The 23,482-nt window shown below is 40.0% G+C and overlaps 2 protein-coding genes across 3 annotated transcripts; both read left to right on the forward strand.

Moving 5' to 3' along the window:
- Positions 1–6,270: 6,270 nt before the first annotated feature.
- Positions 6,271–12,043, forward strand: hoxb8a (homeobox B8a). 2 transcript variants are annotated; one of them, XM_082529620.1, is made up of 2 exons: positions 6,271–7,227; positions 11,545–12,043. In XM_082529620.1, the coding sequence occupies exons 1-2, from the start codon at positions 6,795–6,797 to the stop codon at positions 11,952–11,954; spliced, it is 843 nt and encodes a 280-aa protein (XP_082385746.1). In that variant the 5' UTR covers positions 6,271–6,794; the 3' UTR covers positions 11,955–12,043. The 2 variants fall into 2 exon arrangements, with proteins under 2 accessions (XP_082385746.1, XP_082385747.1); XM_082529621.1 differs by having other exon boundaries at positions 6,273–7,227; positions 11,548–12,042.
- Positions 12,044–15,180: 3,137 nt separating this feature from the next.
- Positions 15,181–21,253, forward strand: LOC309704215 (homeobox protein Hox-B7a-like). Its single transcript, XM_082529262.1, has 2 exons — positions 15,181–15,826; positions 20,249–21,253. Exons 1-2 carry the CDS (start codon positions 15,319–15,321, stop codon positions 20,506–20,508), a joined length of 768 nt encoding a protein of 255 aa, XP_082385388.1. The 5' UTR covers positions 15,181–15,318; the 3' UTR covers positions 20,509–21,253.
- Positions 21,254–23,482: the final 2,229 nt, after the last annotated feature.

The raw sequence follows: 23,482 nt of genomic DNA on the forward strand, positions 1-23,482 counted from the left end.
GGGAGGGCAGCTGCAGACTGTTTCAACCTAGTGTGTATGTGTGCACACTGAGGGGAGAACTGTGACACATGGCACAGTAAATCTAGGAGAATACTCCAAGCAGGAGTCCCCCATAACAACATGCACAAAGATCGAGTTAGGTTCGGAATAGTAGTGCAGAAACACAAGGGTGATATTATGGTTATATCTAATGAAGGAAGCAGTACAGTTATTGCGGATAAGAGAGACTTAGTAGCAAAACTGGACTTTTTAAGGAATAAACTGCAGGTAGTTTACCAAGCAAAACATTTGCAGTAGCACAAATTTTTTTCTGAGATTTATTAAAATTTGCACTGTCTATGTAGATTTGTGCACCAGAAGAAATTCCTTTTCTTATTGATCTGTTTTTAATAAAATTCCAACTCTTTGGTCTGGAGTCAATCTTGGTCATAGTGTTGAATTGCAATCCAAAAGCCATCAACTCCAGCATACAATTCCACTGCTAACTCTACTATTTTGTCTGTAATGTATCCCAGCTGTTAGATAATGTAGAGATTCAGATCTGCTCATTGTGCAGTGATTTAGCTGTGTGGCGAAAGTAGGCACAGGTCTCATCATTTCAGTGATATTTTCAGGAACTAAATGGGCTGAACAAGACAAAGCACGTGGTACTATTGCTGGCAAGAAATCATATTTCAGCCCACGTGGATGTGGCCAATCCAGTACATCTTCACTTTATCCTCTCATATTAAGTCCACAGATAATAACTGCCTCTGCTGACACATTCTGGGTGGATCTGAACGCGTAGCAGACCTGCCTCCCCCCCTGCTTTGAGATTCTTCTATAATTCATCAAGCTGTAGAGGAAATCATTCATATTCATAAATTTACTTAAAAAGAGTTATGGTCCTGCTGATATAAATGACTATATGGATCACATCATATCAGCCATTCTGGACTCATTAGCAGTTGGACAGCAAGCCAAATGCTGTTGGCTGCATCGCACATGTTACAGCTGTCTCTGACTATGCTGAACAACAATAATAATAATAGCATCAAACACAGAAATAATAACAGTATGTGCACATGTGACAACTGCCTATTAAAGCATAGAGAAAAAGAATATAGGACAGAGGAATTAATAACTGCTCAGAAAGCTGAGCATGCTGCTTGTTTCTTACTGAACAAAACTATTAAAGAACTAATAGGACTGGGGCAAAAATTAATTAACAAGAACAATGAAAATAACAAAACTACTGATACAACTACTACTGTTTCGACAAAAAATAACAATAAGAATACAAAGAGCAATATGTTTACAACTCTTACATCATAAATAAGGAAAGATTTGAAAAAGGAAGTTTGAGAAAAATAAGTAATTCATATCAAACTTCCCAGGACAAATTTCATGTGCAGATTTCATCATTTAATATATTTTCAATAATATTTATTATCTGAATTTTTAACCTCGATACGGGGTTAAAAAAATACAGTGCTTAACAAAGTTATTAGACCAACACCCACTGTATAATAATAATAATAATAATAATAATAATAATAATAATAATAATAATAATAATAATAATAATTATTATTATTATTATTATTATTATTATTATTATTATTATTATTATTAGTTGCAGTAGTAGTAGTAATTAGTAGTAGCAGTAATAATACTAAAAAAAATAGTTTTTGAATGATGAGCAATCTGTCTGATATAGACAAATAGATATCCGATCGTAAGGTATTCTCTCATTTAAGGCCAATATGTCCGAGCAGCGTTTTTCTATTGCGGCTCTTTTTCTTGTTTGTCACATAACTTATTTTACACACTTCCTATCTTCAAACACGGAAACAAGCAGCAAAAGAGGAGCAGGATGTGCTACGTGTGTGCCTTGGGGGGGGGGAGGGGGGGGGTGAATGGGAACGGATGCGTTAGAAGAAGCCGCCACCGACTGTCGTAAAAATAGCGAAGAAGAAGATGGAAAAGAGGAGAATAGGCGGGAGAGACTGAGAAAAGATTCAAGGCGGTGCGGCGCAATAAAAGAATATGACGGCAATAAAAGTTTATAGCTTATAAATTTCTGAAAGTTAAGAACTAAACGGCTGTAAAGCAAACACACCTAGAGAAGAAGAACAGCGAAGCAAGGAAAGCCACAAAGACGGAGGAAATATGAAAGCAAAGTTTCAAATCTCCCTGCTTGATAATTTATTTGAAGCCTTTTGTGAACTTAAGCTGGAGTCATGAGATGAAGGCAAATGTTAGTCCAAACGTTGAAAAATTGTAGCTATATTTAAGACTTCCTGGCTTATAGATAAAAAACAGAGAAAAAAAAACTTAGAAAAAAGACAAAACAATAAAAATAAAAACATCCTCCTTCTCCTTTTTAGTTTTCAGCTTCAGGACTTTTATGGCTCTGTAGCCGTTTGGTTCTATGGGCCTATTCTGGCAGCCTTGTGTGTGTGTGTTGTCTTCAATCCCATCTCCCTTTGTTTCTCTCAGATGCATACTTACAGCGGAAGCCATAAAAGCCACCACCACAAACAAAAAGAAAAAAACGCAGACTGCAGACTCAGTCAGACAGATTGAGAGCTGACCAAGTATCGGGCTTGAGCTCGGGCTGTACAGGGTGGGAGGGCAGAGCAATCTCCGCATGTTGCTGAACCGATGGATTGAGCTGCAAGAGGATTTTTGTTTGTTTGTTTGTTTCTCTTTCGTTGTTTGTTTTCCCCTCAAGGGGATTATAAACATGTGATACATGTGCTAAGCTATATTCAGAGACAGAGTCTTATGCTTTTATTACTTATGCTAAGTAATAATGTTATCCTATTCATTTCTCTGTGGTTTTACCATTCGGCAACTTATAGTGTTCACATTCCCACAGAGGTGAAATTGAGGATCTGGGCGGCAGTCTCTTCAGATAATGGTAACAACTGCTTTTTACAGTCTGTTTACAACCTGCAATTTAGCCACCGCGCACACACGCGCACACACAATCACGCCACAGGTCCCGCCAAACATTAAAGAAGCAATCATGCGCTGTAATAAAACCGGTTTGTCTGCACTGAACTGGATACAGAGTGGGAAACACACTGTTCACTTTACATCACTGCGGCTTTGCTCATTTGAAAATAGAAAATCAGGGTAACCAAAACACAATTTCAAAATACCATTAAAAATGAAAATAGCTTTCTATTTTCTTTGACGCATCATTAACCTACTTACTTCCTCTCTTAACTAACTGTAAATAGTGGACTGAAGTGTCACAAAAATATAGTATTAGGATCCATATAGTATCAGTCATTCATTTATAATCTGAGAGAATCTATAACTGACGAGAAGGTCTGAAACCTTATATGTACAACATTAGTTACTTATAACATTATCTTATGCACATTTTTGGCAAGTTACATGCCTTTGTATTTGTATATATCGCGGTTATGATAAAAAAAACCCCGCTAACTATATTAGAAAAAAATAAAAACATAAATTGTATATTTATGTGTACATTAGTAAATCTATTATATGCAAACCGTTACATAAAGTCTAGAAGCTAATCGTCCTGGGATTAAACGTAATCTATTTTAGGTGGGCTATAAAACCTTACATAAAGAAAAGTGTAGTGTGGCGTAAAGAACACAGATAAAAAGCTGCAATCTTAAAAATTATAGTTTTTACTGGTGTTACATTTAATGTGGAGGTTCCTGGTTTGAATTTATTCGTTTGTTGTTGGTTAAAGAGGTGTCCTTGAGACAGAAAAATAAATCTATTATCTTTAGTTCACTTTTGCTTTTGGGGCAGTGTTTTGTGGTATGAAAGTAAGGCAAGTACAGTAAATTTCATAATGCCAGAAAAAAAAGAAGTATATCAGCTACTTGCTGCTTTAAGCGGATTATTTCCCCTTTAATTTCCAGAAACACATTAACGTGCCACGGATCTGTTTTCATTTCACTTCATTTTTTTCGCCACAAATCCCAAATCGACCCTCGCATCAGACTCACAATTACGACGCAGGGTTTTATTTTAAAGCATCTTATTTAGCTTTATGTGCCGACATAATAGAACCATAAAGCCACATTAGAGGCTGTCTTCCTCCCTGCGGCCTTACTGTAGCTGACCGCTTGATGGCACTCTTGCTTCACGGATATTTCAATTCTCGATGAGGCTTTCCCTGCCTTGACGGGAAAAGGATTCATTTGAAGGGGGCGAAACTGGGCCTATTCCATTTTGATGTTTTGTAAAGATTTATTTTAAAGAAGAAGATGATACTTTTTGATTTTGGTTTAGGAAATTCGGATACCTGATGACATTTTTTTTCCACTTTGCTTTAGAACAAATAGTGAAATCTGAAGTAGTTGTAGGGCGTTTTACAGCGCAGTGGGCGAAGAGGAAGAGGCTGAGGCCTTGAAAAAACTAATAACCCATTGGTATGCGGGATATGTATTTTCAGAATTCTCATTGAAGACCTTGCTGCGGGGTTGTAAAGGTTTGCTCTAAAAGGTGAATATACTATATATGTTTGTCTTAATGGAAACGTTTTATTTTAAATATCATCAAGGCCTTACCTCGTGCGATCATATTCTTCTACCCATTCTCTGATATTTTGATCAGAGTAGATTTAATACGTAGGAATTGTTAGCATTGTTATTTTTCATTTAGTTAATCCCGCTCTAAATGCGCTGCTGTGAGTGTGAACGCATATGTCTAGATGTTTACGGCAGAACTGAACTCTATTTTTCTTTGAGCCCTCGTGCTGTTTTGCCCAGTGTGTGAACATTTAGCTGTTTTTTTTTTGGTTTTGGTTTTTTTGAGAACCACATTCTCATCTCACCATGTAGATATCAAATCTCATAATCATACTCTTTATTGGAAGTGTAAAACACGGAGTGAAGAAGTTTCAATAAGATCATATTCGGGAAATAAAATATGGCAGCAATTACTCCTCGTAAAGTCAGGCAGACAATCAGCTGATTTAAAGGAGCTCAGTCTGTAATTCTGGCTGTTGCCGGAATTTTGGCCTCTTGTGTCATGGCCGTGAAACGTAAATAAAATCAATTCTGGTAATTTTAATTCATTTAATGTTTATTTTGGCTGCTTTTAGCAGCGATAGCTCGAAAATAAAATAATATTAACCGAGTCTGAAAACGACTTTAGAGCAGCTGCTGTACTGGAACTCCCATCACAAAGTGGATGAGTCTTGGTAATTAGATCAAATATTTATTTATTTATTGTTGCTGTTGTTATTATTGTGCCGGAATTGAAGGAAGACGAGACGAAAATTACGATACGTAGCAAGGATAGGGCTTTTATGGCCTCCAGTTTTGCAAAGGGCGCGTCGTAAAGCCCCCTTTTTGTTTCTCAGCTGAAAGGACATAAACAAGCAAACCAAGCCCCTCTGCTTTATAATTTGTCTCAGCGTTAGCAGCCACGTTCTCCTCGCCTGTTACATTTGCTGGTCATCCTTGCATATTTATACAAGCACATGATTATAAGAAGACGTGTTTATTTTCTGGCCACACGCAAACATCAGCAGTCGAAACGGAAAGAATAATGCTAAAACCTCAGTTAAATTTATAGGGAAACTCTGGTCTACTCACCCCCCATCTACCCTCCCCATCTCTCGTTTCATTGTGAGTTAAACACTCTCTGTCGGGTTCCCTGATATTTTCACGCCTTCGCTTCCACTGCAACTCCACTTGAAGGAATCAGGGTGAGAAATAAGAACGATTCATTAATGACACACATAAACATAGCAGCACCGGTGCAGCCAACACTAACCTGTGCAAAACTTAAGGCATCGCTTTTTATTTTGGTTGGATAGAGGAGCGGTGTGTGCGCGCGCCCGTGTGTGTGTGTCCTCTTTTCTTGCTTTATATTCTTCACCTTCTTCATCCTGTTCTTCTCCTTCCCCCGTTTCTTCTCCCATCTTTTTTCCTTCTCTCATTACATTTTTATAATCACAGGCGCACAGAGGCTCCGTCAGACGGAAACTATCATCTATCAGTTTATAAGCGCGTGCGTGCGCAAAAAGAACGGGGGAAATTGAAAAAAAAAAAGACTCCGCATGTGTTTGTGTGTGGTTTGCGCGCGGGCTGGTGCACACTTGTCGGTATGCCTCGAAACCCAATGGGATGAAGAGCTGATAACAGATGCAAATTATCCTTGAAACACACACACATACACACACCCTGGCCCAGGAGGCGAGAGAAAGAGAGGGCGCGTGAGACACAGCCGGAGAGAGAGAGAGGGGGGGGGGGGGGGGGGGGGTGTGAGCGAGAGAGAGCGAGCAAGGGAGAGAGAGAGAGGGAGAAGGAGAAAAATATGAAACAACTCATTTGCAGGGGAGTAAATCACGGAAAAGCCGTTTGAGAGCGCGACAGGGCTTACAGCGCAAACACCGGAATTGTGATGCGCACGAGCCCTTCCTTATCCTCTTCTTCTCCTTCCTCTTATTTTTCTTCCTCTGGGCTGGAAATTCTATGGAGTCACTGTGATTATTGTTATATTATTGTTGTTGTGGTGCTGGTTGTGGTTCTCACATTTCCGGCTGCCGTCACCGTTACTCACACCGCAACCGACTCGTCTGTTGCCGCCGTGAGGTGGAAAATACTACAACAACGGTCACTTACACCGGCGGCGGACTTGCCTCACTCTCCCTGCTCACTATCTGTGTGTGTGTGTGTGTCTGCCTCAAACCGTACCACAGAAGCAGCAGGAAAAAAAAGAAAACAGTTGAAAGCCACTGGTCTCTTCCTTCACCCTCACTCTGACTCTGCCGAGCCGAACACAAATTAAAACAGAAAACAACACAAAAGATGAGTTCATATTTCGTCAACTCGCTCTTCTCCAAATATAAAAGCGGGGACTCGTTACGTCCGAACTACTACGAGTGCGGGTTCGCGCAGGACCTGGCTGGCAGCCGGCCCACCGTGGTGTACGGCCCGAGCTCCGGCGCCACCTTCCAGCACGCTCCGCAAATCCAGGACTTCTACCACCACAGCGCCTCGACGCTGCCCAGCAACCCATACCAGCAGAGCCCGTGCGCGGTCACATGCCACGGTGAACCAGGGAACTTCTACGGATACGACGCCTTGCAGCGGCAGACACTTTTCGGCACCCAGGACGCGGATCTGGTTCAGTACAGCGACTGTAAGCTGGGAGGCGCGCCCGGACTCGGGAGCGAGGACGCGGAGGGCACCGAGCAGAGTCCCTCGCCGACGCAACTCTTCCCTTGGATGAGGCCGCAAGGTGAGGAAATGGCGAGTCTAGTAAATTTTTTCTCTTCTTTTTTCCCTCCAAACCATAGAACTTCACTCCTACAAAGCAGTCTGCAGTAAGAGCAAAGCTGCTTGTCCTCCAGGAACCGAAGGCAGAAAATATAATCATACAGGGAGCAGGAAATAGTGGGAGAAAGTTGGAGAAGTTGTTTTGAAAGCAGCAATTTAGGGAGAACAATTAGAGGTTCCTGCGTTCAAAGTGGGGAAACAATAGCACGTTTATGGTTTTATTGGTAGCAGCAAAACATGTGTGAATGACTTTAGGGTTTAATTGCACCGTCCCAAACAGAGAGAGGAAAAGCCCCGGGATAAGAAGGGGGGTGATGGAAAATAGACAAGAAACGGGGAGAAATGGTGGTTGACGAGGGGGAACTGAACCTCAGTGCCTCCAGTTAGAACTAAACGCAGAAAATCTTAGTTTCAACAGACAGGAAGAAGATACCGAGATGTTGAAGGTAGTTGTTTCCAGCCTCACCGACACATTTTGGACATGCAGCTCTGACCCCGGTTAAACTTTTACTGGGCTTTGTTTTTTTCGGTTTACGACTTGCCTGTGGTGGGATTATTTGGCTACACGGTGGTCAGTTGTCTACAGAGCTCAGAGAATGCATGTGAGAACAGAGAGAGCATTTTTTTGCCATTGCACAGCGTCTGTGGTTTCTAAATTCACAGACCTCGCGTAACAAAATTATCCCCCAGCAGAAGTCCCTCGGATTCATATTTAATTCGCTTTTGTGTTTTGTGGTGCAAAAAGCCATTGATATATAGATGAGGCCGGATCGGTTCAACTCCTTCACATTATAAATCACGTAAGATGCATAAATGTGACTTTCTTTGAAAGAACTGTTTTAAAGCAGAGCCGGGTTCTAATTTATAACGTAAAGCAGCACCACAGTCAGACCTAAAGACTTGTGCAAGTTGGCATTTTTGTTTTTTGTGCTTTGAAGGGAGAGAGTGAATGGACTGGCATGTATAGTAGCCTGTTTTGTCTGAGTCCATATCTCTCTCTCCTGCTCTGTGTGTGAGTATGTGTGTGTGCGCGCGCGCTTATTTTATGGCTTATGTTCTCAGCTGTATTTTCAAAGTAGGGCTGCAGACGCTGTTATGACCTGTGCTGAACTTTTGTGACTTCAAGCTAATGATCATAAAATTAAAAATAAATAAATAAAACAACAACTCAGATGTGTATTAATCTGAAGCTACCTTCTCTCCATCCTTACAGGATGCAGCTTTTTACCCAGCTGCTAAAGAACCTAGCAATAATAATAGCGGGCAATTCACATTTACGCACGATTTAGCAAAGCGTTTCCTACAACATTTCCGCCTCAGCGTTAGTGTAAATTCTGGTATTTTACATCTTAAAACGATGTACTTGCTCGACTCCCTGCTTATCATAACTGTGTGTGTAAAGTCTCTTTACAAAAACAGAAACAAAATAAAATAATGATAAAATGGAGACGCACCAGAGACCGAGCGGACTAAGGTTTTAGTCTTTTTACTCTTCTTCCCCTTCCATTTCATTTTATATATATATTACACCCCTCCTTTGGAATATATATATATATATATATATATATATATATATATATATATATATATATATATATATATATATTCCAAAGGTGGGGTGTAATATCAGAGTTTGACTGTAAACTTGCGAACATGAGCCAGTTTTACGACTTCACCCCTGTGGTTGGAAGTCTTGATAAATGATTTCTCTGTACGACCTTAAACATGACACAAAGAGAACAGAAATGTGATTAGGCCAGCTAATAAATGTCTATGTGTAATGGTATTAGCTCCCGTTGGCCCAGCTTTCACTGGCATCTGCTGTCTCCTTCCTCAAATGTCATCTCCCGTACATTTATTTAGTATTTGTTCCAGTGGCTTTGTAAAGGAAAACAACTAAATTTGTTTCATTACTGTAAGCTTATAACAACATTTTCAACAATACAGCATACCACAAAGGTAGCATATATTCTTAATGGAAAAAACACAAGCTAACATTTATATGAGAAAGATAAGTAGAACTATTATTCTACTTATCTTTCTCATATAGACACATATATTCTTCGAACACAGGCTGTACGTAAACGGCGAGGATTGAAGGTTCAGTTCCTCGTGGTGTTGCGTCGTAAGAAACTGTATAGCACGGCTACTGTCACACTCCTCTGACAACACACACAGAGGACCTCTACACCGCTTACAACTTTTTGCATTTCCATGTCTAATCTTTTCCCGCGGCTTGTTCCCATATTGTGGACATGTAAACTTTGTGCTCTTTTTAAAAATTAGACCGCAACCTGTACAACTGTTTCGGTAAGATGTGTTCTTGATACAGTGTAGTGCAGGAAATTTCAACATTTACCTAGTCACCCCTAGTGTCACCCCTAGTGTCACCCTATATCAGAGTGGTCGACTATATGAGACTATGCCCTCAAACTTTACTTAAACCCTTACATTTTAGCGTTGCGGAGAGATAGTTGTCTGCATGTGAAATGGGGGCTGTAGACCCAGAGTCCACTAGAAGTCCATTAGAGGCTTGACGACCCCCCGTCCCCAAAAAACAAAAACATCAAATATGAATTCTCTCGCTCTCTCATAAAACATTCTTATTAGTCCAATACGGTTCAACGTGTTCCCAGATCGATGGTCTTCGAGCACGATTAGCGACAATCAATACAAAACTTGTAAAAGCTGAGTTTCCCTTCAGAGCAATACTTTGGACGCAGCCTTTTTTACTTCAAAGCTTTTATGGCCACTGGCATATTTTGTCCATGGCACGGCGCTCCCTTTTTATGACATAATAATAAAGGCGAAAGACAAACATGTTTATGGAAATATAATCACTTACACAAATGTCCTCTTTGTATAAACCGTGGAGATACTGCTGCCAGGCTGTCATGGTTAAATGTGTCGTTTTAATCGTCCACTTTACGCTGAAACAACTTGGAGTTTATTAACAGCCCCAAGATGTCATGTTGGATGCATTTTAGCTTAACCTTTAGACATTATTTCAATTTAAAACATCGCCCAGTTTGTTGAAAAATGTACCTTCCAAGGGTTTATATAAAATGATACGAATGCCAGAAAACAACCAAACCATATCAATAGACTACAGCACAATGCGGACCTGCATTTAGCAAATGTTTTGAGAAATAGTTCCTTCTTATTCCAAAATTTCATTGTGGGCATCTTTTAAAGTCCTTAGAAAAGACCTTTAGGCTCCTCTCAAATACGCTGAGTATTTTTCACGTTTGAAAAGCATTTACGATGCATTTATAGTACTAAATATTTATATGCACACGGGGAAGTCTTCAGTTGATTTGTCTACATAAGAGACGTCTTAATTACTGCAGTAAAACCGGCTGAGCGGTATAGAGTTTCAGTTTTTAGACTCGTGTTCAAAGAGCGCGTGCGTCCATTTTTACTGTGCTCTTGTAACTTCACGTACGGCTGTCACATAATTTCACAGCGCCTGCATTAAACTGTTTTTTTTTTCCTTTGGCACATGCGTATTTGATCCAGACTGCAAACTGTATAACACTGGACGATGTCTCGCTTTGTGAGTCGTGTTCATTTCTGTCTGTAAACGAGCCTACTGTAATTGGCACGAAAGCTAATTCCCCATCATTAGCAGAACAAAGAACTTGTTGGAGGAAAAGCGATGACCTGGGAGTGTACATGCCAGTAGACGCCTCCAACAAGGTGAGGTTTAGACGTACAAGGTGGCAATTTGTGTATAGTGTTGAAATTGTTATAAGAGCAATATGAAATATAGACATGTAAACATTATAAGTTAAAGGTCAACACAAAAGGAGCCATAGCAAGTAGACAAAAAGCACTGATTTAGATGGGAGAATTTAGCAACACTTTGGAAACTTATTTTCAGGCAAAGTCATCAAACGTTTTTTGTTTGCTTAAGTTAAATTTCATCCACATCCACCACTCTTTTGTGTATTAAAATCAGAGGCGTTTCAAAATGACCGAGGAGACTTTGCTAACACCACGGTGCACTCACTACAATATTCGCAGTCAGTTGATATTGGTAAAGGTACAGTAATACGTCAGAAATAATGAGAGCATTACCAAATCCATAAGAAAAAGAAACACTCAAAATATCACAAAGGCGAAGGTAAATTTTCACGAAAACCTGAAAGTGCTGAAGGTTTCCCACGCAAGTGCATTTGAGTGCGTGTGTGCGTGGTGTCAAGTTGATTATTAGACATGGAAGAATGAAGTTTTGTGTCTAACAATTTTCTCTCTTCACTCTCCCACCTTCCCCCAGTAGCTGCTGGCAGGAGGCGGGGCCGCCAAACCTACAGTCGCTACCAGACCCTGGAGCTGGAGAAGGAGTTCCTGTTCAACCCCTACCTGACCCGGAAACGCCGTATCGAGGTGTCGCACGCGCTGGCGCTGACGGAGAGGCAGGTGAAGATCTGGTTCCAGAATCGGAGGATGAAGTGGAAGAAGGAGAACAACAAGGACAAGTTCCCCAGTAGCAAGAGCGAACAGGAGGCAGTGGAGAGGGAGAGGAGGGAGAAGGAGCTGCGGGATGGCGTCAGCGGCGGAGGTGGCGGTGGTGCAGGAGGAGGAAGTGGAGAAGGAGGTGGTGGAGGAGGCTCGGTGGCAGGCACAGCGGGGTCACAGGCTTCTGTGAACGACGATTGCTGCGAGAAAAGCCACAAGCAAATGTAGGGGAGAAAGAAAATGGGGTAGATGGGGACAGGGTGGGTGTAAATGTTAGGCAGGATGGGGTGAGGGGTGGGCTGTTTTTTCTTAACTGAGGCCACTGGACTCCCCTGCTGTCTCCACGATTCAATCGTTGGAAGGGAACGTGAGTTTCTAAAAATGGTGACTGGCTAACTAGATGGACTTGAGAGGAAAAAAACGTGACAATGAAGCAAGAAAACATAGTCTACACTAGTGTTTAAAATAAACTTAAAAAGAAGAAAAAAAAGATAGCTTTCTTTCTTTGTGGAACAATTATCGTGGAAACATTTCTATATTGTTAGAAGTTAATCATTAACAATTTTATCTTTGGCAGCTGTATAGTTTTTAAGTTAAAATGATGATGATGATGATGATGATGATGATGATGACGACGATGATAATGGTGCACTTTTTACTGTACTTTTCACTTCTATGTTGTTGTTATGGCAATGATTGATGATGATGGTGATGACGTAGCAATTAATGAAATTTCCAACAACATGAAACTGCCTATTTATGCCGTTTTAGTAGGTCGGGTCTCTTTTTTACACCCTCTAACTGTCGTTTTTTCCCTTTGTTTATTTGTTTGTTTTCTTGTTTTATTTTGTTTTTTGATTGGTGGTGTTTGTCTTATGTTGTTTTCTCTTTGGGGAGGGGGGTTAAACGCATGCGCGCAGTGCAGATTCAAAAGCAAGAACATTTATAAGAATAAAAATGGGAAAATGTGATAAAAAGTCGAAGCTGAGGGTTCCTTTTATGTCTTCGTATAATCGTATAATCCCCGCCTTTCATCTTTTGTGTGGCACTCTCCATCCTTTCCCGCATCCTTCCATCCTTTTCCTTTTTATCCCTCTTCACTCTATCACCACGCAGACTTGCCAGACCGCTCAGTTCACGAGGCCAAACATTTAGCCTTGACTCGGAAATCTCTTCTTAAAACAACAGACATCCACCCTCTTATACCCTCACGGTGACACACTCGCGCACAATCCTCATCCTTCCAAACATTACTTTATTTATGGCGTGCCACTCCACCTGCATTTACATTATTAGAGACCTCTAAAGTTATCATTACACCGTCTTCCATCATCATCACGGTGATACTTCAGATCCGATTGTTTCCATATGGGAAGCTCAAATTCAGGGAGCATGCGCTTGTCCGCATTCACCTAAACTGTAGCGTATCCGTGAAGTCTGGGTTTGAATGCTATCAAATCACTGAATATTTGGCTGGTCGGGTTTTCAGGCGTTGGCTGGAAGACAGATTCAGAGTAAAACTTTAATAGGACGACAAATAGGCTTCGAATAATTGCACAAATCTAACAGGCTTTGACATATTGAGGCAAAGTGGACCACATGTGCAGTTTCCACAATAAAAGCACATGCACTAATGTATACCTAAATGTTCGAAATATTTCATTCTGTTTGTCATTTTTAGTTTTAAAGTAATGAACCACAGTTAAGAAGCCTGTACTTGAAAATATAATTTCAGAGTACATATTTACAGACTGCACTTGTTCATTTCACTAGCTGGGCTTATGTCCTCAGTTTAGGTTTGACAGCGTTTAAGTAGATAAAGGCGAATGGCTCAAACATGAATTAAGCTGCGGTTTGGAGAAGGCCTTGGAGGGGACCCGTGGCGGCTCCCGGGCCTGGCAGATACTCATACTAATGAGAAGTGAAGACGTGAAAGAATTGGAAAAAAAAAAGGGCGGGGGGGGAGAGAGTGGGGCACCAAAACGAGAACGAACGGCTTATAGAACTGGGATAATGATGTGGTCCCGCTTCTGAAATTCAGATATTTTATGTCCAATAATATTTTACCAGCAGGAGATAGAGACACACTGTAAATGAGGGATATGGCAGTTGTAGTTGTCAAAATATAAATGTTTTGGGGCACACTGGACAACATTTCCAAGGAGTTTTTTTTTATCATATCTGATTGGTGAGCTAAGTAATCATGACTGATATATTTCTGATTTAATAAGCACTTTAAGTATGATCAAAGCATACTATTAAAATATCTAATCTCGGCGGGGGGTTCCTGATGTTAAACAACTGCATGCAAACGTCATAACCATGCTTTGCGATCTTGTCCTGCTACATGAACAGTTAAAACCGAGACAGATGCCACCTTTTTTCAGAGGTTGAAGCGTACTACATCCGATTATGTCTGACTAGTCACCAAAAACAAATCTTTTTTTCTCAATCCTCAAACTCTCCCTCGTTCTTCCAGTTCATAACTCTTATTTAGACTCAACGCGCAGATTTAATCCTGATTGAATTGAATGCTGCGTGGAAATTGAACATCTAAGGACGTAGCAGAGCACCTGCACGCTAGGTGAGTTTCTCTGAATCTACGAGGGCGCAGGATTCATTAAAGCTGAATTCAAGAGTAAAGGTGATTTATGAAACGGCATAGAGATGTGCGCTTTGTGTTCTTCGGTGAATTTGATCAAGACTCGGTATGCTTGTTCTTGAAACCATATCCATTACTCGTTAACTTTTGTTTGCCTGCTTTATAGTTGGAGCGTGATATGGTATGAGCAATATTAAAACGTATTTTTTTTTTTATATTAGTGGAGAGATTTCATCTTTCACCGTTGGCTCACAGAATTATTTTCAAAGTGACACCTTTGGACTGCTTCCATTAAACGTTATCTGTTGTTTGCATTACATCCTCGTCTATCACTCTGCCTGTACTGACCAGACAGCAGCGGCCCACTGCAGGCACACAACAGCTCGTCTGTTCTGCTCTCTGCATGTGTTTCTTGTCCCGGCTCAAACCATGAGCCGGGACAAGACACTGAGAACAAGAGAATTCCGTTTTCTGTTGAAGTCTGCTCGGCTGCTTCGCATACGTTCCAATTGTTCTTCTTCTAATAGTGTCCTCTGCTGTTTGTTTGAAGCCCATTTCAAGTATGGCAGTTAATGATTTAACTTTGAGTTGAATATTTGTCAGATTTCAGTCTTCTTGGTTTCTAGGTGATTGGCGAAGATTCTGAGTTGCCCCGACTTTTTTGTATAATGTTCTACATGTTGTAGGAGTCACTCCCTGTGATCCCTTTATGATTTTGCATCCGGAGGGAAACCCCGTCCGCCATTGGACATCTTGACATCACATGGACGCTCCGTCACGTGTTCTTGGAGGCAATGGGAGGTGGGGGATGAGAAATACAGGGTGGGGTGATTGTGTGTGTGTGTGTGTGTGTGTGTGTGTGTGTGTGTGTGTGTGTGTGTGTGTGTGTGTGTAAAACTATAGACAGTAATACCCCACCAATAATTCACTGTCGCTCCTAAAAAGATCGACATTCAACCACCCAGGCCCACAAATCACCGGAGCCAAATTATGAGTTCGTTGGACTTCGCCAACGCGCTGTTTACCAAATACCAACAATCCACAATGAGCTGTGGACTGCTTTCAGCGGACACTTCAACTTCTCACTGTCCGTCTTCTTCTCCTTTTCCCGCCGTGTCTTCTTCGTGCGCCTTCGTGTCCAGAGGATATCGCCACCATTATGCATCCAGTGAGAGAGGCAGCAGCAGAGTCCAGTTTCCTCCCTCTTCTTCTTCTCCTCCCTCTTCCTCTTCTCCTTTATCATTTGGGTCTTCTCTTTCGGGACTAAACGGGGGCATTAGGGGTGTTGAGGCTACAGAAATATGCTCAGCAGGAGGTTATAACTCACTGGGAGTTCGGCCGTTGAGATGCCCCGCAGAGCTGTTCCCACTCAATCGGACTCAGTTATGCTCGCTGGCTCCGAAGCTTCCTGAGCCGACCTCCAGGAGGCAGAGCAGCCCCGATCAAAGAAGGCTAAACCACGAGAGACTGCGTATTTACCCCTGGATGAAAAGCTCAGGTGAGGAGAGATGGGGATAGAAAGTTATGAGAGGTGATGAGGCGCCCTCCCCTCTTGTCAGCTGGGAACACAGGGAGGTGAACTAAGAAAGAGAACTGAGTGTGTGTGTGTGTCCTTGTTCGTTAAACGGTCTTTAAACTGTTGGCCCGGTTGCGCAGCGGCCACTGTGGGTTGATGAACTATGCCTGTCAGGGTCTTTTTGCAACTATTTTACAGCACCCCTACCCACTCTGCAGTTCTTTTATGGCTCTGCCATAATGCCATAAAACCAGAATTTAAGACTTTATGAATATTCATGAGGTGATATTGTGTTTAAAAGGGGGGCAGGGTGGAGCTTTATTCTGACTGTTTGAAAATGAAGAAAAATAGTTTTCACCTGGCCGTCAGGAGTGGAATCATCACAGTCAGTGTTTGGCTCAGCTCACCTCATCCTTATGTTTCACTGTCTGCACAAACCAGTCCGCTGAAAGCCCATTGTGCTATTGTACTGTCACACAATAAGCTAACCACTATAAACACTATAAACTAGCAGATTTTTGAAGGCTTGCTCTTTCCCACGAACTGATCTGGCATGCCGACATCGAGCTGTATGCAAAATGGATACTGAGTCTCGAACTACAACAAAGATACCATGTTTTGTTTTTATAACTGGTAAAATTGAACATGTGATACAATATGGGATGTAGGTTAGGAATACTGTTGCGTAAAACCTCCGTAAAAGCGCTGAAGATATCTTTGCCCCACACAGTAAACAGTCACGTGGAATCATATAGGAGAGAAGTGAAAAATGTTAAAGCTTGCGTTGCCTCGCAGGTGAGAACCTGAAGGTTCTTCCTGCGCTTTTAAGTGGCACTATTATAAAGATGTATGGTCAAAGCTGTCATAAAAGGAAATCTTATAACCAAGTATTTGTTAAATAATTAATGTACACTTACTCTGTGCTTTACTTTATGTTTTTACGATAAGAAAAAAGCAAAGACAAGTTTCGTGTGTAGGGGACCCAGGTTTCACTATTATTTATTGTCACCATACAGTCCTCCTGTCCCACAGCCCCCGTGTGGGTGCTTATCTCACTGACAGCATAACAAAAAATTTGAAGTGTCTTTCATTTCAAGAGCTCCATAATGTATAAACATTAAACTGTAAAGAATGAAGAAATTATTTTGGAGTTTCACGTTTTCAGGCAGAAAAGTGAAAACAACGTGTGTCATATAGAATTATAAAAACTTAGTAATGGACAAATAAAATACTAGCCCACATATTGTGGCCTACAAATATAATTAGAATATTTTACCAAGACTAATTAAAAATCTTTTAAAAAAAGAAATGGTGGGAAATCACAGGCAGGCACTGCAGAGGCACTGCAAAATCCGTATTGTTGTTATTCCTAGTCTTCTCTATTTTTATTCAATGTGTATTGAGAGACCGAGTGTTCTGAGGTCGAATCAGCCAATCAATTTATAGATGTTGATTTAGATCCAGGCATCCGAAGATGACTGGACAGAGAAGACCCGGATGTTCCCGTTGATAGTGTTGATTAAGGAGACTGCTGGCCTCTCTCTTCGAATGTGTATGTGCGCACAAGCACACCAACAGACTTCTTTTCAATTACTTCGTTTTGGTTTCCCGTGTGTGTGTTTGCACCAGAGAGAGAGTAAGCAACAGCAAATCCCCTTGTTGTCACTGACTGCCAGAGAATTCCAAATCTGGCTCAAGAAAATCACTGCTGAGCAGAAAATATTACCAGCGAAAATGAATTTCACTCTCACTCTCACACACACACACACACACACACACACACACACACACACACACACACACACACACACACACACACACACACACACACACACACACACACAAACTAGCAAAACATGTCTAGGTGCTGACAGTTACACATACTGATCTGTGGCACAAACCCAGAGGAGACTGCACACACTGAGATACTCGACAATATTCTTGGTGAGCCTTTAAGTGCAGGTTATCGACTTTCTCTTTAAGGACAATGAGAGCAATGTGTATGTAGGCATATATGTAAACAAATATGAGTTTATGTTTGTAATTACTCTCCTTCAATCATTATTAATTATTGTTATGGACTGTGAGTTAAGGGGAAAAAATACCATATAACGTGTATACGTGAAACAGGAGAAAACAGTGAGATATCCACTGACATGAATAAGAATAAACAGATAAACGCATGAACCAGCCAGTTATTACAATGTCCTCAAACACAAATAGCAGCTGCAAGGATGGAAGTAACTAGAAGTATTTTTTTAATTAAATGTATTGATTACATTCATAAATACATTCCCTGAAATGTGTATTTAATAATTACATCTAAAAAGGTGGAAAAACAAATAACCGTGGACAGGAAATAAACATCAGAACATCATATTCTCTTTTAGCATTTGAATGTGACAAGGTTGGTGTCTGTGTGTGTGAGAGAGAGAGAAGAGAAAGAAAGAAAGAACAACAAACCAAAAAAAAGAAAGAAAAGAAATTGAGGGCTTTTGGCTGAGTGAGTTGACATTCACAGTGGTGCAGTGTTGTCTCACAACAAGATGTCCCTGCGCTTGAATCTCCTCTAGGGACATTCGCCGTGATGCGTGCTCTCTGTGTCTTTCTCTTCAGATACTCTGTCATACTAAAACAGTGCATGGCATTATGCCATTTTAAATCGACCACAGGTGTGTGTGATCATGAATTGTTATATGTTATTTGTCTGTGTTACCTTGTCACAGATTAGCAGTATTTCCAAGCTATATCTGTCTTCTTGCCCTGTGAGACCTGGAAATCGAATAAGTGGAAGGAAATGGATGGAGTCAAGATTCTTTTACAAGCTCATAGACTGATTTTTACCCAAAAGATTTTATTTCCTAATTATATATAATTAGGAAATGAAATCACATCATGCATAATCACACACACACACACACACACACACACACACACACACACACACACACACACACACACACACCTACCTTTCGTAAGTATGTATTTAATTTTTGCTTTTTGGTGAAATTTATACACACAGAAAGGAATGATGGCAAATCACAGACAGGCACTGCAAATCCTTTATTGTAATTTCTTAAATTTTGGTTTTGATATAGATTTTATGATTGCACATCTGTGATATATGATTCTTGTATAGTGACAAGTACAACAGACAAAGATTCATGAGCTGTGCTTCCATGTCATACAGTCAATGTCATTTAGGCAGAATAAGAACACATTCATCAGACATTCTGATTAAAAAAAAACTAACCTTTAATAGATTTTATCTATATATATTCACTAAAAGTATTTCATTGTCTTGAATGGTATTCAAGCTACAGCTGCAACTTTATTGGGTTCACCTACAATTCACATAGTAGAAGAAAACGTTTAGTCAATACAACTTTTATTTATTTTTTGTATGATCATTTTGGAAGAGATAGTTTTACTGTCAATATAAAGCGCCTTGAGGCGACTGTTGTGATTTGGCGCTATATAAATAAAATTGAATTGAATTGAATAGTTTGTTTTGAAGCTGTACAGAACACATTACAATAAGGGGACTAGATTTGTCTAAAGGTTTTTCACAAAAATTATATTTTCAGTACATAAAAATACTCAGTCATCATTCCTAATGATAAATATATATTTGCCCCATTAATGATGTCTTTATAGACAATGATGTTGATACAGATTGTGATCCGTCCATCATGTGTAAATATTTTACAGGAACCATGTAAAATACCTTCTCGGTTGCTATACCTAGATTTTCACTGGGTTACACCTAAAAATGTCGTGCACTGTGATCCCAACTGAAAATCGTCCAGTACACAATAGATTTCCACTGATCTCTAAATGTCATGGGTGCAGTACAAGAAGCTTTCTTTTACTGCGATGTGCAGAGGAAATGCGCTTGGACGTTTCTGTGGCCGGCAAATGACCTTTGAGATTTAAAAATGTGACCTATTTTTTTTTTAACCTTCAGGCGATGTGTGACCTCATAAACACAGGAGGTCAATGCAGTTTCACGGATTCATGCATTTTTCACAAGAAGAGGCTTTTTTCTTTAGTTTTAAATTGAATTAACAGTTCTCTACCAACATTGCCATGTGCACGTGTCCGTTTACACTGACTGTATTAATTAGTTAAAAATTACACATCAGTAATCACAGTCAGACTGATTATGCCCGTTTCTCTAAATTCTTTCATTATTTTTGTAGGTGAAAAGGATAGAAGTATATCTCAGACAGGCAGAAGCTGAAACTACGCGTTTCCCCATCATTTAAAAGTTTTTCGGGTTTGCCAGAAAGTGGAGTCGAAAACTAACCGACGAGTCAACAAGCGTTTTTTAACCTACATCATATTTCCTAATCTTTCGAGGAAGATTTTGTTTTGAAAGAGAATGTGTTTTCTTCTGTCCAGTCTCTGACAGACGAAGAGGCCAACAGACGTACACGCGGCATCAAACCCTCGAGCTGGAGAAGGAGTTCCACTTCAACCGGTACCTAACGCGTAAACGGCGGATAGAGGTCGCGCACGCTCTCGGCCTCACAGAGAGACAGATCAAGATCTGGTTCCAAAATCGGAGGATGAAGTGGAAAAAGGAGAACATTGTGACGAAGAGCGGCGCCCCCACAGCAGTGAGTCGAGAAGAAGAGGAGGCGGTCGATGAGGAGGACTGATGTGTGACCATAGATTTTAAGAGATAAGAAAAATGTATCAGAATTTACAGGATAGGACCATTTTCAACAAAGAACTCTTCTGTTACAATTCAAGAATCCTAGACTCCTTCGTGTTATTACCTCAAGTGATTTGCGGCAGAAAGGCACGAGATGGTTGTTGATGCAATGAACAGCAGCACTTGTGACTTCTGTGGATTCGTGTTATATCTATTCCATGTGCAGTTATGTATGTATATATTTTTATGTTTGAAAAAGTCTGAGCCCATAAATCACAATCCAAGAGCTATACTAGCTTTTTGTTTCTGTTATTATTGTTCTTATTATCACTTCAGAGCGAAAGTAGGCAATCCTCTCCGCAATATTTTGATTTGTCCCCTCAATATTTAGCGGAAGAGGTTAATTTATATCCCCCCCTCCCCCCATATTTTAATGCTACTAATAGATTAAAACAGTAAGATTTATTTTTTTAATGACTCAGCAGGTATTCTGCTTAATGGGAAAACTGTAGGAAGAATTGTCCGCGAGCAGTACTGCATTATACTCCTGTTTGTTTTTGTGTTATTTAGTGTCTGAAAGTTCTGTTTTACCTTATAAGACGTTGTTACCATAAATGTATAAAGATAGACCGAGACATTTCATATGAAACATTCATGTGGTAAGGTGCTCCAACAAATTTCGTTGCAGCAGAAGGCTGATTTTTATTTTAAATGATCGCGTTTTTAAAATAAAATTAAAATTAATCGACTGTTTGCACCAGTGCTTCCTTACTTAGTTGCTGTTAGTGCATATATATATATATATATATATATATATATATATATATATATATATATACTGAGTAATTTTATATACTGAAAACATAATTCTAGTGACAAATATTTAGACAAATGAAGACTGAATATAATATTTTCCCCTAAACTTAATTTTTAACAGTCGCTTATTTTGAAAGATGTGCTTAGATATAATTGATGCTAGCACAGTATTCTTCGAGCCCTGTAAAACTAAAGGATGGAATTATAATGTAATAAAATACAAGATTTGGTATCTAGTGGGATCAAATATTTGTACAAAACGCAGTTGTTTTGTTTGTTTGCTTGATTTTAAAACAAACAACCAAACATTATTGACTATACATCGATCTATAACATTAATAAAGGCTAATGCTTTTTATTCATCACCATTTCAATATTTAAAAATCTTTTTTATGTTACTAAAGAAAAGGGTGTTATTTACAAAAACGTGCTTCAATAATCCAAGTCCTTTAGCATCAGCAGAAAATCTTTGTTACTTAAGATAAGAAAAAAATGGACTTTCTTGTGTTGTTGTTGTTCTTCGGCCAAAAATATCAAGTTTGCGCCTTTAGTATCATCAGACATTTCAAGGAGTGTTTGCCTTAAAAAGCCACCCAGTATCATAACATGAGTGTGTGTGTGTGTGTGTGTGTGGGGGGGGGGGGGGGGGGAGGGGGGGGGTTGCATCCATGAAGAGGCCAAAAACTCAAATAAAGGCATCAGACGAATAAAGCAGATGGGAGGATGGACTAGTTCTTCGTCCTGCTCTATCTGCTCTATGCAGTTGTTTTGTTTTCAGTTAAAATTTAACTCGAGCTATTCAGATAGAGGAAGCATCGGATCCCCTTCTCCTGCTAACCAGACAGTGTGCTGGTTTGGAAAGGTCACACATGGGTCAGTGAGGGTTTAAAAGAAAATCTGAAATCTGCCAAACGTCGAGCCTGTAAATAGGACGCATCATACAGAGGATGACAGAGATAAATGCAGACCAACTTGACTAACAACACAGAAAATACTAATTCTGCTAATATTGGCGCTTTTGATCATATGGGATGTGGTTCCAGTCTGCTGTCAAAGCAAATTCGCTTATAAACTGGGTTTTAATATCAACGAAACCTAATTTAAACGTTTGAAAGGTCTTATATTCTTTGAAGAGATCTTCTTGTAGTAGATGCGGGGAATGGTTCGTCATACTGCAGCAATTTAGACTGCAACCTCTTTAAGATTCAGGAAGCGTTGGATTTGGACTTCTTTGTGGGAGAACAAGACCTGCATTACCAAATAAAATGATGCGTTCAAAGACTTTACGTCAGGTGTACTCCAGACACTCGTCGTTGAAATGAAGCTCTGATGTGCTTGAACATTTCCGATTTCTAACTGTATATCTGTAAAAACATTAATATACTTTCGCTGCAGTTTCTGGCTATCCTCGGCTTCGGGCCTGCAGGTTTTAAATGGTGACGCCTTGCCGCATTGCGAAACCACTTTTACTCACAACATTTCAAGCCGGGACAGGTACTACACTCCACTGCTGTTTTTTGTTGTTGTTGTTGTTGTTGTTGTTGTTGTTGTTTGTCTAGGGATCTCTCATTTAACTCATTTTCACTTATACATTTCCACAGTAGGCTACGATACACTGCGTTCAATCCCTTGTGTCATAACACTTTAAACGCAAAGAATGACGTTTAAACTAATTCATTAATAATTAAAAAAATGTCGCATAGGCGGCTTCAAAAGATGAGAGATTTCTGTTGATTCAGCTGATTCATATTTCAGCACCAGGGACGCAGACTTTACGTTCGTGCCACTTTCACAAAAGAAAACTTGTCTGTGTTTTGACACCAGGTCTTCTTACAACAGCAGAACACGGAATATTGGTGTTGTACTAAAAAAAATCTCAAATGCAGTATGGAAACAGAAACTTGTTTGCTCCACATTATTCCTCCTACCTTGTCTTTATATAGCTACATCTGGTTTCTGAAACATTTTGGGTCTAAATATTGTCACGTGTCGTTAATGAAAATATAATGCAAATATGACAGTGAAGATAATAAGGAAGCTCTGTCTAATTATCTAAAACGAACAAAAATCAAATAAATATAAAGCATGACATGAAAAATCCACAATAATGCGTGGCAAAATTCTTCACGCTCTCCAGTGCTTTGAAAGCTTTTAGCTTGCTT

This window comes from Aulonocara stuartgranti (genome assembly GCF_965226115.1).
Source record: "Aulonocara stuartgranti genome assembly, chromosome: 4".
NCBI lineage: Eukaryota > Metazoa > Chordata > Actinopteri > Cichliformes > Cichlidae > Aulonocara > Aulonocara stuartgranti.